General features: G+C 33.0%; 1 protein-coding gene across 9 annotated transcripts in view; it reads right to left on the bottom strand.

Annotated features, from left to right (window-relative positions):
- The window catches only part of LOC128993918 (protein NDRG3), a 52,699-nt gene extending 35,895 nt beyond the window's left edge, over positions 1-16,804 (bottom strand). For 2 of the 9 annotated variants that reach the window (XM_054418031.1, XM_054418028.1), the window contains exons 1-3: positions 16,554-16,804; positions 13,052-13,255; positions 9,826-9,870 (exon numbers count right to left, since the gene is read on the bottom strand). In XM_054418031.1, the coding sequence (XP_054274006.1) occupies positions 9,826-9,870; positions 13,052-13,230 (224 nt within the window). In that variant the 5' untranslated portion in view covers positions 13,231-13,255; positions 16,554-16,804. Of the gene's footprint in view, positions 1-9,825; positions 9,871-10,993; positions 11,010-13,051; positions 13,270-16,553 lie in introns of those variants that run through there. The other 7 variants (XM_054418030.1, XM_054418026.1, XM_054418029.1 and 4 more) reach the window with 6 other exon arrangements.
- Between the last annotated feature and the right edge of the window lie 510 nt (positions 16,805-17,314).

Genomic DNA, 17,314 nt, shown 5'->3' with positions numbered 1-17,314 from the left:
TCGTATGTTGGCTACAGTATCCAAAAGTCAACGATATTATCTGTTGTAGATATATAAGATACCATTTCCATAGTTAGAGCGCGAATAAATGAAATAAATTAAATTAAAACAAACTATTCAATGTTGCAAATTCACTAACAACACGATTGTGCCACGCTCTAACATATTTCAAAACATTGTATTACAAGTTCTAGATTCGCAATAGTTCCCAAGTGCATGATAGATTGTCACACACGACACATTGTTACTGGTCGTACTTGTCTCAAGTAACTTGTTTTAACGTAGAATTTGATAGTAATAAATTATTGCAATGTGTGTATAGTGTTTCCGACTAAAGAATTTCACAAGTATTTGCTGACTACAATGTATTGACCTTAAAACACGACGTACAGATTTTGCCGAAATCCAGGTAATGAAATAATTGCCAAAGTAATATAGTCTTTTGTAAAACCAACATTTCTACAAATTTGTCAAGATGAAACAACATGAGGTGATATTCAGCTGAGATGGCAGTTTCACGACAACGTGTGAAATCTCCTGGAGACAGAATTCCTTAGAGGTGTGATAATAGGTTAGCGTATACAGAGGAAAACTTGACGTCACAGATTAATCAGTTTTTTTCTTACAAATAAATTACCTTTAGAATAATAACCCACGATCAAAAACGTACATAAATGATTATACAATTTGATTAAGCATTGATAGACTCTATAAAACCTCTCACTTCTAGAGCATTAAACTTAGCTGTTAACGAGGTATTACAAATTTCACAAAATGTCTGTGGTTTGGATAGGACTTTCAACATTACTAGTATCGATGTAGTTGTTAAGCAACATCAATAATTTTAAGATAAAAACGTTGTAATATCGATAGTTCGATTATTCATAGAGTATTCTGATCAAGATCGCATTTACACCTATGTTATGGCATAATTGTTCGTATCAGGCGAAAGATATCTGAAAATATAAGTATCAAAATCGATGAAGCAGCAAAACCTCTTTTTAACCCTTTCCGGAAAATACGAGGGGAAACGGGGAAAGTAGGGAAGAGGTTAGAGGTAAGCGAAGGTGTTGGTATCTCGTGGCGAATCTGAGAACTACAATTGTAGACACCAGCTAGACACCGAACCAAAACCTCGCACGCCTACATGTATGTACTCTGTTTCTCTGTCTCCATCCCGACAACTATAATGCGCATTAACGTTCAACACCTAGTAAACAGCTCAACGCTCACAGAGATAACAAAGACAAACCTCAGATGGTCACGTAAACACATCCGTCACGACGCACGTGCCACGTCAAGTCACGTAGAGTGAATCACTTGTGCATTACAAGTTTGATCACGTATCTCTTTCCGGAATACGACGATTCAATTTTTGTTTGAGACATGGTGAATCCCGATACGACACTTGACGAAAACAGTAATTTGGTTAACTTTGGATTCGTACGGTTTGATGAAATTCTGTTACGTTATTGATTTTAGATTATTTAGATAGTTTTAAAAATAGCCTTACAGTAAAGAGTGTTGTGATCAAATTATTCTGTGAAAACATAGTTCACTGAAGACGATAAGAAAAACAATATTTGTTTAAATAACCGGATTAGTTAGGTTAGATTATATAAATATGGCCCCTGAATTTAGTACCAGTGGTCAGGACCCCTACACTCAAATAAATTGAATTCTTCAAATCGACGATTATAATTTTACAGTTTTATAGAAAAAACTCAACTAAAACGCGCCCTGACGACTTTGTATGTCACTGTAACTGTTAATGCATTATCCTCTTTATCCCTACTGTATCGCCGGTTTTGGCGGGTGTCACGTCCTTTTGGAGGGAAAGCTCCGTGTCAAATCCCGCATTGTCTATCACTGGACAATGTTGCATCTGTTCTGCTTTCACTGATTTCCACGCCCGATAGCATTTGGGTCGGAAAAAGAATTCAGTGAGCCGAAAAAAAAAAAAAAATATTGGATCGATTAGAAAACGTACATTAAAAACTCAAAATCAGTTTTTGCTTCTTTTTGAGTTATTTCACGTCTTATTTGAGTAAATTAATAAAATATTTTAGTTTTTAATACATCACAGTGAAAGACATATCTTGTATTGAAATTCAAGCTTCACCGGTATCGACATTTATTTGCATTTAAAGTGTAAACAAGGATATGAATTTTAAAATGTCACTAATTTTAGACGTTTAAATTGGTGCAAAATACTCAAAAAGAGTATTGCTTTAATGCATTCAATCGTATATGTTATTGAAGGGAGTTATACAATGCAGAGACATCCTTGTCTGGAAGACAAATAAAGCTTTGGTTTTATAGATAAGTGGATAGCGGGTATAGCGATACTATTTTATTTTATTTATGTTATTTTACACCTTGGCATTTGTTTAGTTTTTATAAGGAGTCCAAAAGGGCCATCAGGCATCATAACTTAGCTCAAAGTGAGTGATTGGCAGGATTCGAACCTGCAAACGTCAAGGACAGAAGATCGTGCACTCTACCCACAAATCACAAATCAGTTACTAACCAAGTCATATTACTTGAATAGGCTGATAAAGAGAAGACAATTTTGGAAAACTCAACAGCAAATTACCAACCTCAAAAATAGATATTTCAAATCGATCTCACAAAAGAAATCAAACACAAGATACAGTTTTCAATGTACATGAATAACAAAATAAATTATTTCTCCTGGTAAAAGAGAGGAAGAGGCTGGAAAAGAAATAAATGGAGTGTGAAAATCAGCCATGCTATGGATCAGCAGGACAGTTTACTCGTTTTATTACGGGAGAGCCCTTTTAGGAAGATTAACTCTTTACAGTGACTGACAGTAATGCGAGTTTATATACGGAACCTTCACAGATTTATGGTTCTTTGTGGTGAAATTTCCATAGGTTATACTCCTGTCACAATATCACCTCAACACTCTTACCTGGGGACTTTGCAATAAAGATAAATCCTACGGAACTTACATTAAACCAGTTTCAAAATTGTTTAATTTTGACAGATATTGTGATATAAAACGTTTTCCATTAAAAACCATTCAATACATTTTGCAATACAACAAAAATTACAGAACTGTTTGTTTGTAATCATTACCTATCAAGTGTAACCCTCGACTTATTTTGACAAGTTTGAGAATTTTGTCTTCTCATTATTCTTATTTCTTTACAACAAAAAGTACAGTGTGACGCAACCATTTTACTTTAAAATTAAAGGATTTTCACCACATTGCTTCTATTATGTTTAAAATTAGCTGTAAAGCCAATGTTTTACTCAGATCAATTCTTTGAACAGATTTATTTGTTTTCAAAACAAGCCAAGAAGTGGAGTTGAAATGGCATGACACATGGGTGACTAATCTGCTAACCAAGTGCATAACCATGAATGTTTCACACATTAGAACATTGTGGAAAGGAAGCTGACTGAGAAACTGAACAATGTTCATTGTAATCTACTGTAATTATACCTCAATGCATTCTTGTAGGATGTGTATTTAAATAAATTATGAATAAACTCATTCAAATTAATTTTTGAAAGTACTTTATTTGCTGAAATTTAATAAGTAATAAAATCTGTAAAATTTTGCCTAAATTTAATGATTGGGTAGTTGAATTCACAATTTACCAGACAGTTTGTAGATACGAGATAAAAGTTGTCACTGAGTAGCTTTATTGTTGACTAAAAGTAACTGATTTTAACAAAAGTAGTTTAAAATCACTGATATTGACTTATCTCAGAATTAAACCAGAAATCTTATTGTCAGGTGAGTGCAATAATCACTCAGCACTCAGCTAAACTCAGCTGTATATATTTTTATAAAAATTGAGTAAATAATCATCTAAATATTTAAGTTTATATATCAGTAACCGTAGTGCAAATAAACCAAAATAAAATCATTAATATAGGTCAATAATATTCTACCAAGAGTATTATAGAACAAAATAACCGAACTAATCCAAGATTATCCTGGTCCAGGGTTAGGAAAGATGAAATTCAGTACCGTATTCAAAAAACGAGGTTCAAACGCCTCGAGTAAAAGTAGTTTTCATCAAATCCCTCAAAGATGCAAATGAGGCAACTGTGGCAGTAAACTGAGACATCTTGAGGTTGGATAACTGACCTTGTTATCCTATAAGGCAAACCAGTTGTGACAAAAACAACCTTATCCATCTAACCTCAATCTTCCGGTTACAAGATGAGGTTAAGTGAGTAATGTTGTAAGTAATATAATAAAGAGTTGATGAACGAGCAAATCAGCAAAAAACATGTCTTGACAAATTATATAAATTGAAATTTTATTCCATCATATTTTCTGATAGTTTTGTTCTATGCTTGCATTAAATGCATATCAGGGCAAATTAATTGCTAAATACCATTTTAATTTTGTTAATCATATCATACGAGTATAATTTATTTGTTTTTTTCCAATGTAAAAAAATCATAAAATTGGATGGATTCTAAGCAATTATTGAGATAATGGTTTTAATTGTATGAAATAAAACAGAACATGACAAACCATGCTGATTTTAACAGTGTTAATAAAGAGCTTAAGATATACAATATTAAAAAGGTAAAATCTCAATATTTTTTGAAAATAATTCAGTTTTAACTTTTGCACTAAACAGGTGAATCAATTTGATACTTTTAGCATTTCAAAGAGAAACTTTTTGTCTGTTATTTTGCTTCAATAGTTGTCTCTGACATCCTTCTGTAACCTTTATGTACTTATAAATAATCCTATAAATAAAAAGGCATATTGGTGTAAGCTGCCAGAAAAAGTATAAATTTTAACTTTTTTTAAAGACCAAGGCTAAGGAGCCAGGTGGTGTGGACAGGTGTTTTTAAAACTGGGCAGGTGCTTCTAGCTTCTCTTGTATTCTGTACCCTAAGGGTGTCCAAACTTCAAAGTCCTTGGGGCCTAGATATTCTAACTCGTAAAACAATTTAAAAAACTACAAAGAAAATGTCTAATCCCACAGTATACTAGATATTTAAATTACAATCACTTTGGTATTTGAAAAAATAATTTGAGATGGTAAATAACTCTTCAGCGGCTGTTTGAAATTAACAAAATTAACATTGCTCTTGGGCAAATTCAAGATGGCCGTTGGCTTCCATGGATGGCCGTTGTTCCCTTGGCAAACAATTCAAAGCCACAAAGAGAATTTCTAATCCCACAGTATATTAGATATTTAAATTATTATAATCACTTTAGTGATTGAAAAAATATTTTTGGATGATAATTAACTCTTTAGGAGCTGTTTAAAATTATCCATCAGGGCTGCTAGCTTCCAAGGACTCTTAAGTTGTACACTTGGTATGAAATTTAAAAATACAATGTGATTTGTGTCCAAGAGCAAAAATGAAATAATTACAAAAACTGTGACAATTATTCATTCTTTTCATTTTCATTTTGTTGAAACAGGATATGTTGATGAAACAAATTCATGAAGCCGCGACATTTTAAAACATACTTGGGCGAGACAGTATTCTGACAGGCTCTTAAAAATATTCTCCTGTATAGCAATTTCACTGACTTAAAATAGTGCAAGTAGATTCTCATTCTATAGTAATATCTAAAGCCTGTTTTAATCATTTGTATTTGATGTTGTTGGTGACTTTTAGAGTGTGATGATGTTTGTAGAGTTTGATGTAGACTACATGTTTGGCTCTTGTTTTAGGGTAGTTTGAGTGAATATTGTTTAACGCTTTGGTTATGATATGTTTAAAACTAAATTGTTGTAATTAGTAAAATAATTTTAAAAAACTTTTGGAAAAAGATTAACAAAATGTAAACAACAATATTTGTTTGCATAAACCCAACTGAACTAACATTGAAACACAGCTTATAAATAAGGCTATATATCAGTATTAATACATTGTATTATTTAACAATAAACAATTCCCACACTACTGTCAAACTTGTAAAGAGTTAATCTTCTTAAAAGGATCTCATGGAATAAAACAAGTAAACGTTCCTCTCAATTCATTCTACTGTTTAACTGTGAATTTCACATCCCATTTATTCTATCCTCTTTCTTCTCTTCACAAAATAGTGAAACTTTACCTTGGGAAATGTTACCTGATGATTCACGTATGTTTGGATTATTAATCCGTCTAAATTAGTGAATCAGACTTTATTTTAATTAATCTGGTTTAGGTTTATATTAGTCCGAAACAATTTACATCGGCTATAAAATGTGGTAGATGTTAATTTGAGCATTGAGCAAGGGAAGTAATTTTCATATCAGGCTAGATAATTCATGTAGATTTTTCCCAAAATACACAGTTAAATTTCAATACATTACAGTAGTTCAGAGAGGTTCAAATACATATAATATACAACCTTTTGAATTCAATATCTGAAAGGATCAACAAGAATTGGCTAGGGAACACTAATTTCTCTTTATCCAAAAATCCAACACTTTTCGTGAAATAGCTTTAAAGATAGTTTTTTTTTCAACTTATATTATGACCAAGTGCGAGGACTTCTTCAACCATAAAAACATAAAACCAGTTTTAAGATGTTTAGAACAATAAAGTCAACTTATTTACAACGTATTATTCAATAAAGTTCACCGAATTCAAGGAAAACCAGACTCATTTTAGCAAATGATCTGTAAGGTTAAGATTAATGGTGAAATGGGATAGCGGACTCAAGTCTGCAAAGTGCTGATAAGTCTTTATGGGCAAAATACACACTTCTTCCATGTTGCTTATAAGACCACTAATAAGATTATTTATGTAAAATAATGAAATATTCCGGGTTTGTTTGAGCTCTCTTACACGATGCACAGAAAATCACCTTGCCGCAGAAACAAAAAAATTACACATGAACTAAGTAGAACACAATGAACTTCAAATGCCTCTAACTTCTCCCCACAATCTCATCAAGCCTAAGGCTTTTGTTTTAGCTTTGGAGCTCAAATCCTATTAGCAGACCAGGTTCAAGTGTAATGCTGCTTTAAACCTCATTAGAAGAGGTTTTCCTCCTTTCCTTTAGATAGTATTTTTGTTTGAAAATAAATTTAATATTTCATCTTTACGATTAATGATTGTTATACAAATTTTGTTATCAAGATTATTATCTGATAGGCTGGATGTAATTGTAAAATTACAGACTCTAAAATTGTTTCGCATATAAAAAACTGTTGATTGAAAGACTTTATGTCAAAGAAGTTTAGATTCAAAAATTTCTAAGATTGTAGATACCGCTTATTCTCTGAACAATAAAAAAAAATGTAATTGTATATTTCTTTAAAAAAAACATGAACTATTTTCTATTTTTATATTTTGACGCTATAGTAATGCATTTCTTAAATAAATTACTAATAAAGATGTGTGTCTATTGTCTAACTGTTACTTAAATATTTTGGCTAATAACATTGACTATTAGATACCACGGATATTCGTGTTAGATACTGAATTTATCTGTGATAATTTTATTACTGTATATGTTTTTTAGCAACAAATAGCTTTGTCTAGATTTACTGTGTACATTATTATAAAGTCTAGAAAATAAATTGTAAAGTTAATCACAGAGCAAAAATGTGTTAGATATCCCATAAATTCCAGTTCACCCCTATACTTAATCCTGCAAGCCCTTTTGATATTGTAACTATATAAAAAAACACTTTAAATTCCAAACCATCAAGAAACATCCCGCACTAAAACTCCCCAAAGCCCTTACCGTCCTCTTAGACCCAACAATTTATTTCAAGTACAAAGAGGCTTGACCTACTTTCCAGCAATACAGTCTGATAAATGCAGCTTATCATCGATACATCGACATAGTCATACAATCGATAAGGTAGATTTTTAGCGTACATCGGGTGGAGGTGGGGAACTAGACCTGGTAGAGACAGAGAAATCAATACCTCTGAGCCATGAGCAACCCTTCCCTCAGTCCTCAGTAGTTAATGGTACTGATTTATGTCCATATAATAAATCCTGCTGACCTATGTTGCCATCTGATCAAATCCTTGCTTTATTGGCACGATACATCACCTATTGAACTTTATAGAGCTAACGAGAGCGTAATATAATGTAAGGTCAAATTGATTGTTTTATTACCTTAATCGAACCATCAGTGGCCAAAATAATGTATGTGAAGGAGATTGGTCGAATTGATTGTTTTCATAACGATAAGAAGCATTTATATAACAATTATAATATTCATTTCAGCGTATAGAAACAATGGACACTTTTTAAAACAATTTATATGAAGAGGATTGGTCTTTAGAATTTATTATTTCATTGCAAGGCATAAAACCAAACAGGAGGTGCTTCTGAAAAATTTACATGAAGACAGTTGGTCTTTAGAAATTATTATTTAATTTCAAGGAGCTTAAATACAATTTAAAATACATTAGATTATTTAAGAATTTGTTTGAAAGCATTTTTTTTCAACTATTCAAATATTATTTTAATTTATTTGTGCATTGTACTTTCTTCTAGTTAAAGGAAAATTACAACGGACAGGAAGCACTGATCAACCCAAAACTAAGAAAATGTATTGTAAGGTTCACAAAAGTGTATTGATGTTTCTCGTGATTGCATAAGACATCGGGAATATAGAAGCAAAGAATCATGTTTCCGAACGAACTTTGGAGAAGACCTACGATGCAGAAGCCAAGCAAATGCATCTACGCTTCTGTGCATTCAGAAATGTTATAGGCTAATGTAACATTTACACCAACTGTATTTACAAGCTTACCTTTTAGATAGTTCTGGGCGATCGATAAGTTACGTAAAAGCAGACACTCAAATAATTTCCAAAGCAAGCTCTCAGAAATATACGAGTAGAATATATTGCAATTAGTAGGGAACAATTTTGTAATAATAATTACTGATAATTAGTTTAGATATTTGAGGTTATGAGTGTAAAATATTCTGTAGTACTGGTCACTTAGATTTGACCAAATAGACAAAAAGGAACAAAAATAATAATCGTTATGTGTCCACCACAAAATCAATAAACTGATAGTGATAGATTATACTCTAGAGAAGATCAACCGTAGTCACTTGATATCATAACCAAATTTCTAACATAAACAAATTTTAATAATTTTTAAATCAAATAAAATAACTCATTTTGTTTTTCATCTAATTCTTAACACTTACATGCAATACACAAAACACACTGAACGTTCAATTGGTCTTGGAAAAGTACAAAATGCATTTACAATCACTTCCATTCAACATAAAACATGCATTCCAACACCTTTAAAAACCCCAAGTTTAAGATTAAGATTTTTATCTTTAACTTAATATAATTTTATGACAGAATTAATGAGGTATGTATTTCTGAAAAGAACAATTCAATTTGCTTACATAGACTCATTAAGGCTAATGGAACCAAATCATTTTTTAAATGATAATCACACATTGTATTTGATCATTTAGGTTGAATTTAATGTTAAATCTTCTTTATTTGGTTCATATCCCATTAAAATGTGTCAAATATTCGCACTTATAATTTGAGTTTTTTTCAATCTGCATACTTTTGAATGATTCACCTCATTTATTGATTTAACTTTGAACCTGTTACTGGTCCGTCAAAATAGTTTTAGGGTTTGAACTCAAGTTTCCTTTCCCTTTGAACAAGAATTTAAATCACAAAAATTTTTAATTGTCTAATGAAAAACTTATAAATTCACAAAAAAGCTCCGTAGTTATCCTGGCAATGAACTACAATGACACTGAAATGAGAAACAGAACAAAAGACAAGCGACATTTAGGTGCAGCAGTGAACAGAAGAACAGAAAACACTGTGAACCCATGACCACCATCACCGCCCTGTAAACATGAATCTCTTACCCGAGCAGGGCAGTTTCTTCCGGCGCCGCGGATGCAGGCATCTTCCTAAACATCAAAAACATCTCACACCATGAACATGCCCAACCTAACTACCTACGTACATCATTCCTCATTGACATAATACTAGAGTACTAGAGAGTGAAAATAAGTCCATCTTCAGGGAAAAGGGTGATTTCGGTTTAAGATTGTACCATTTTACCAGCTTCAAGAAAACTATGAAATATTATTATTCATAATAAATACTCTTTAGTACATATGTCTTCACAGAGAAAACCCCCATTAAAGCTCAAAAAAGACTGTACAGTACTCGTCAACTTTGTCCTCTATGGTTTGAGACTCTACTCTATGCCCAAAAGACTTATTTCCTGTAAATCCCCGTTTGAACATCCGATTTAGTTCCCAGATGACTAAGCATAAATAACATAACAAATTTTTTAAACTACAAAAACATAAATTATTATAAATCAACCATCAAATCATAATATTAAGAATTGTGAGTGTGAACAATGAATGATTGGTTGGACATGTTACCATAGATAAAAAATGTTACCAAGGTAATTTTCCTCGCTATTTGTAGGTGCTTGTCAAAAATTTGTATTGCACCCAAAATTTAAGGGCGTGAAATTATAAATAATGAGTTTTTTGCAAGCATTTAAAATTGAAATGCTAACATTGCACCTTAAATTCCAATCAATTACAAATACTGTCCTCACATAGTCAATGTGAGGACAGTATTTGTAATAGATTCTAAAACAACCGATTTATAAAATTAGAGTATAACCTTTTAACTGAAGATGGATCCACTAAACCTTATATACAAACAATAAACTGGATAAAGAACATGTACATATCATTACAAAAGTCTTATAGGATATTGCATACCTTGTGCACTTATTTTCAGAAGGAACCAATTATTATGTTTCTTTTTAGGTGCTAAGTAGATCATGCTTATATCTAGAAACAGTTTACTCTCTGATGTGGAATAACAGTTAACTATGCAAAAATAAATAGGAGTAAAAATACACTAAGGGTAGTTTAAGTGAATGCTTAAGCAGTGCAATTGTTTCTAAAATATAGCGGGGTGGTATTAAAGTTGTAAAATTACATGCAGTGAACACAAAGATATACTTGATACTTGGACGGGGAGAGTACGAGGTTCAATACTTACGATGATATTGGAACCTCTAGACGCTGGATTGAACAACAACTGAGGAGTTGTTGTCAAGTCATATCTTATCATCGAGACTTAAAATTGTAAAAGTTCTGCCAAGTATCCACTCTGTTTTGTTACTAATTTCAAATACAACTACTACGCAATACAAATGGTTTGTATTTATCGACCATGAACTATTGAAAAATTGGTACGGTTTAAAATAAAAGGTTTAATTACCCAATACTGTCAAGCAACCCTTTTTCCATTTGTTTCAAACCTAAGGTTAATTTTCAAGACAAAAATGTTTCTCATCATCCCTGGGGTTAAAGGGTTGCCATACGTCCGGATTTTGTCCGGACAGTCTGGATTTGAGTGTCCAGTTTGAAGTCTGGACAAAGTGGCAAAATCGGGTAATTTTACCCTTTGACAGATCTTGTTTACTCTTTTGAAGCTACCAAACAGCCTAGGAGGATTAAACAATTTTAATTAATGTTTAATCCTCCTAGCAAACAGCTGGCTAAATTAACTAAAGCAAGTAACAGTACAGCTGCTAAAGTAATAGCGTAGGTATCTTATTTATCATAATGCTTAAGCTACGTTTCCATTCCTACATATTTGTGCCGGGCACATGTGCCCGCCGTGTTCCTGGTACAAATCTCAGAATTTGTAGGAATGGAAACAGCCTGGCACAAGTGCCCGGCACAATTTTGTGCCTGCCGACTGCGCGACAAAACATGTGCCCGAGTCGCAGGCACATGTGCCCAGTTGGAATGGAAACGGCCGGGCACATGTGCCTGCAACTCGCGCATGTGCAGATCCTCGGAACTACTGCATGCTCAGAGATGACAGGTAATTATAACTTCAAATTTCGTCGAGTTGTTGGAGGAAATTTTTGAAGCCACTTTGTACGAGCAAATCTCTCATCAATTAATTAAATGCTCCTTCTAATGGTCAATTATCAATTATCGATTATTTAAGATGGGAGTCACTATGTGTGTGGATTCTAACCCAAATATGAGTGAAGGCCTTTTAGCCAAAAAAACTTCTTATCCACCATCTAGGTCGTTTTCTTCTTTTTCTTCTAAGTTCATTGTATGCACCAGCCATAAACAAAAAAGCAGAGGATTTTTTGTCATCCATGGCGATTTGTAGAACACAATATACCGGTAATCAAAATCAGCCACTGCACCTCACCACACCACAATAAGAGAGCAAATACCTTGTCTGCCAGTTGTAGTCGCGGGACTTGTGCCTGGAATGGAAACGGCATGACAAACTACGTGCGACATGTGCCGCGACATGGTCTCGACATGTGCCGCGACTTGTGCCTGCGACTTGTAGGAATGGAAACGTAGCTTTACTAATACTTGTCATTGACTGAAAAGTTTGTATAAAGCCGGGTTTTCCTAGACGCGGAAGCGGAGAGCGGACTCCACTTGTCTTGGGTAATTTAATGTTACTGTTTTCCTAGAAGCGGAGCGGAACACCAAATTAATCTCTTTTCTGCCCTCCGCTCCGTGTTCCTTTCTCTGCTCTCCGCTTCTGCGCCTAGGAAAACCCAGCTTAAGCTAGGTTACCTAATTAAAAGAAATACGTCTCAAAATGCTTAAAACCCCAAATTTTAGTGTCTAATTTTACAAAATTACATACCCCCCAGACCCCCAGATTTTGCCAATGTCTGGATCTAGGGTCAACAAATGATGGCAACCCTATAGAGTTATGAAAAGCCATCTCAGACTTTTTTAGGCTTGAAACCAGTAGTTGTCAAGAATAAAAATTGGATCACTTGACAGTATTAAAGATATGTTTACCTTTTATTTGCATAAACATGATCCAGAATCTTAAAAGAACTTGAGTTTTGGTCATATGATTTTTTCATTATGGGATTTTTCTAATGCATTTTCATTAATTTAGCACTTCAGTTCCTCAATTTTTTTTATAAATAGCGGTAACATTTAGTAACTGTTTAGTATTAGCCTGAATCATTTAAAAAATGAATAGATCTACTCTGAAATAAATGTTTTATACTTCAACTGCTTATCCAACAAAAAAATCACAAAAATCCAAACTTACTTTGTGATGACTGGCTGGGGTTCCTTTGCAATGAGAGGTTCCGAGCGTTTCTGGTTTGCTGTAAAACTAAACACCTTTTTGACGGATTCCACCACGCTAAACTTATTGTCTGGAATGGTCGTGGTTTTGTATACATCGTCTGCAAGGGACCTGTACGAGGCCCCGAGCCCTCCCGGCATGTTGGCGCAGTTAGGTTAGGCTAGGCTACACACAAAAACAGGCTAACACTGAGACATGCTGTAGTGGAAACAACTTCATGTTAAAAATCTTAATTATAAAATGATATGCATGAAGGATATAGGGAGTAAATTAAAATGATTCATTAAATTTAAAAAAAAAGTCAGAACTACAGTTTAGGCTTAGCAAAATTCAGAATTTATTTCATTAATGATATAACAGTATTGCTGCAGGTATTGAGAATGTTGAACCACATTAAAGATAGTGCAATAATAATAATTGTGTTTTGTAATTAAAACAGAAATTGGTGATTTTGGCATTTAAGACAACTAGGTACATATGAAGGCATGAGTGTAAACTGTGAGTAAGGAGATTACAGCTAAATTATTGAAAATATGTATGAGTTGCTAAACCCTATCAATAGGTAGTTAAGGTGTTAGCTACCAAGTATGAAAACAATCGGTCATTCATAATAGCCATTGCATGTTCTACGGCACATGCAGTTGTTTCCACCATTACAAAAATTAAAAAAAGGCAACTAAATCTGACTAAAAACTTAACAAAATAAAACATTTTAAATTTAACAGCTTCTTGTAAAATAAACTTAAGCTTGGTAATCCAGTCATTGCACTTGTAAAGCTTTTTGAGTTTTTAAAATGCACGCTTTATCAAAATAAGTGGATTTAAAAAATACTGTGATAATCAGTCAAACTAGAGGCTAAACAAATGTAATAACTGGCAAAACCAAATGGTAACAGCTAACAGGACAATTAATCAGTTTTGGTATCTTGGATACCATAGCTTAAATGTATTATGTCCATAAAAACACTTTAAACTTTTCAATATTCAAAAGGTTTCTATGAAAACAATAACCTATTCTAATCTGATTAAAAACTGAATAATTAATTTGATATAATTAAGTTATAAAATTGCTGAACTACTTTTCAGTTTTGAAAATGTTAAAATTTAATGTATATTTAAAATGAACATAATGTATATTTTGCCTTGTAGGATTGGTTACAAAACAAACAAATTTTTAATATTGGGCCTTCTTGACACATGTATATGTACTTGAATGATTTCAAAAATGTTCCCATTGAAGACTTGTAAACCAAATTTGTGTAAAGCATCTACAAATTGTAAATTCTTGTTAATCTTGATCTCAAAACTCCTGGCTTATAAAATTAAATTTTTAATTTATTTGGTACCGGTACCTACAAATGTGTTGACACTACTGTACTTAATGGTTTTTCAAAACCTATCTGAACATTATTCCACATTACATAGATTATAATTGTTTACCCATTGAGACATGTTATTACTGATTTGAATTAGGTTACATTATATGCAAGGTCTGGGGCTTCTGACTTTTAGAATTGTTCAAGCTGTTGCTGTCTAAATGTTGATGAAAATTGCATAGTAGCCTATAGCTTCATAGAACTAAGTTTAAAATGTTTTGGACACTCTGCATACAAAACGTTCACAACAAAATGCACAACCTCAAATCTCATGCAATCATTCTATATGAATTTCATGCTTTTGCAGTCTAAACTGTTTCAAGCTCCATTGTGAAACTACAATTATAAGCATGTGTACGACAAGTAATTTTGTTTTACGTAACACGGGATGGTAAAATTAAACATTTAATTAAATTAATTTTTAGGCAGATTAAATGAAGGATGTTTTGTCACAAGAACTCGCCATAACTTAATGAACAGTTCTAGGCTACTAAAAATATAGACGGAAAGTAAATAAAAGAAACTAGTTATAACACTTAGAACATATATTTAAGCTTATACTGTTCCGTTACTCACAAGTCGGTAAATATACAAAAAAGATGGTAAGTGGTGATTGATTTCGATTGGACACTCCAATCATCATCAGACCCAATAGGCGAATCTTGATAGATAGATTCGATGAAGATAGAAATATCACAATAGATTCTCCTATTGGGTCTGATGATGATTGGAGTGTCCAATCGAAATCGATCACCACTTGCCATCTTTTTTGTAAATTTACCGTCTTGTGAGTAACAGAATATGCGTAAATATATGTTCTAAGTGTTATAAGACGTTACTTTTATTTACTTTCCGTAAATTTAATAACACGTACAATGCTGATCAAGAAGTTATTACAAAATTTAGATAGTTGTTTGTTTTACTTAACAGTATAAATAACAGTTTAAGTGACAAAAAATTGCCCTAGGCCTATAGGATTGTCAACCTATCAATAATTTTGTTTTTTTCAAAAGACGCAATAAAGCTAAATGTTACTCTTTCTATCAATCCACTCTATAACGGAAGATTTGTGGCAAGATACCATGGGCCTACTTGATACTCTGCTGGTACCTAGGGTATTAGCATTGACTATTTTTGTTGTATTAATAGTCAAATGTATTAAGTTTAGGCTGTCTGTATTTTACTGTTCTTTAAGTGTTGGCATACCGGCTGCATAGGTACAGTGTAAGTGAAATTACCTGCCACACAAATTTAAGGATGACAATTAAAGGACATGATAGGCCATAGGGTGTTGTTATCAATTAAATAAAGAAGTCAAACACTATATATAAGTAAGGACCTGACTGCAAAATTATATCCTTCCACTTGTGTACTTAACTGACTAACTTACTTTTCCTTGGGCTGTTAAGTAAAATATGTGGGTAGACTTCCGTATCTGTTCTCAAAAACAACCGAACAAAAATATCAATTGATATATCGAATGAAATAATCGACAAATCGAATAATTTTTCATTAGGTTGTTTTTGACAACAGATATGGAAGTGTACCCAAATAAGTTAGTTACTGAACTGACTTGATTTAAATGCAGATTTACAGTGTATTTTACTTTAAACTGATTAGAAACAGTAAGTTATTCATCTAGCGGTTAAGTACGTGCAAGGCCTAGCATTTACATCAGACTACATGGACAATTATTAAAGTTGACGAAGAAGACCTAGGTTCCTACTTGATATGAATAAATAGGTAGGCCTACATCCTTTTTTGGTGGCGGCAACTGACAAACCCCCAAGGGATAACTTATATAGGGCCCTACAGAAATTCTTAGAATTTTAAATTTGAATGATAACTTAGGCCTAGCCTATTTAGCTATTTTTAATATGTGGGTTAACACAGTTCCTTTGAATAATACCTATAGCCTATGCGTTAGCTGCATTTTGTGTCAACAGACAAACTTAGGCCTATGTCTTATCATTTTTATGTATATAATTTACTCAATGTAATTTGACACGCAATTAAAAAAAAAACCTAGGCCCTATTCTATAGTAGCAGTAAATTTTAAGACCACAAAGCACAGTTGTTTGTCTCACCTAGGTAATATTGATTCACTCAGCACTAAAATTCTCTAGAGTACGCCAAACACACTACACAAATAATTTAAATGCAGACAATTAGTCACATACACTTGTGTATTAGTCTAATGAAACTTAAACCACGATTTTTAACAAAATAATATTTTTAAATAACACAACAAATTAATCAGCATTTACTCTCAGAACACGATAAACAAAATCACATTCACGTTTGCGAATGACGCAGAAGCTATGACAGACAAAAGGCTAAGAAGGTAGCAGACAGCATGAGCGCTGGGCATAGTGGGGAGGGGAAACCTTGAATCAGCTGTTTGAATTAGGAATGCTCTCTAGTGGCAAACAACTGAACTAAATTTCTTCTGTTCAGTGCTTCACTCTCGTGTCCAATTTAGAAACTTCCTTTGCAAGAATCTTCCTTACCGATCTCACTGAATATGATAACTGAGCTGATGATGAGTGCCAAAACTGACCGGCAATGATTCCTTGTCCTAGCAAAAAACACCTTTGACCTTACGTATATACCTAGTTAAAAACAGTTACATATACCTACAGGTAGGTTGGAATACAGGGTGTCCCGTAAGTAAACAGCCAAACTCTCCCGACAGTCGCTCTGCCGGCATCCGTCAGTCAATTTCAGATTTCTTTCCACCGATATTTTTTGATTGTTCAGACGCCTGATGGAACTGTTTGAGGTTAGGAAATATTATTATTGTTATATAAATGGTTATGTTTATATTTTAAGTACGGTTTGTAACAAT

The sequence above is a fragment of the Macrosteles quadrilineatus genome, unplaced genomic scaffold, assembly GCF_028750875.1.
Source record: "Macrosteles quadrilineatus isolate MER2022 unplaced genomic scaffold, UCM_ALF_1.0 Scaffold_5__1_contigs__length_97177068, whole genome shotgun sequence".
In the NCBI taxonomy this organism is placed as follows: domain Eukaryota; kingdom Metazoa; phylum Arthropoda; class Insecta; order Hemiptera; family Cicadellidae; genus Macrosteles; species Macrosteles quadrilineatus.
Note: the sequence above shows the minus strand (reverse complement) of the source record. Positions and strands in the feature narration are given on the sequence as shown.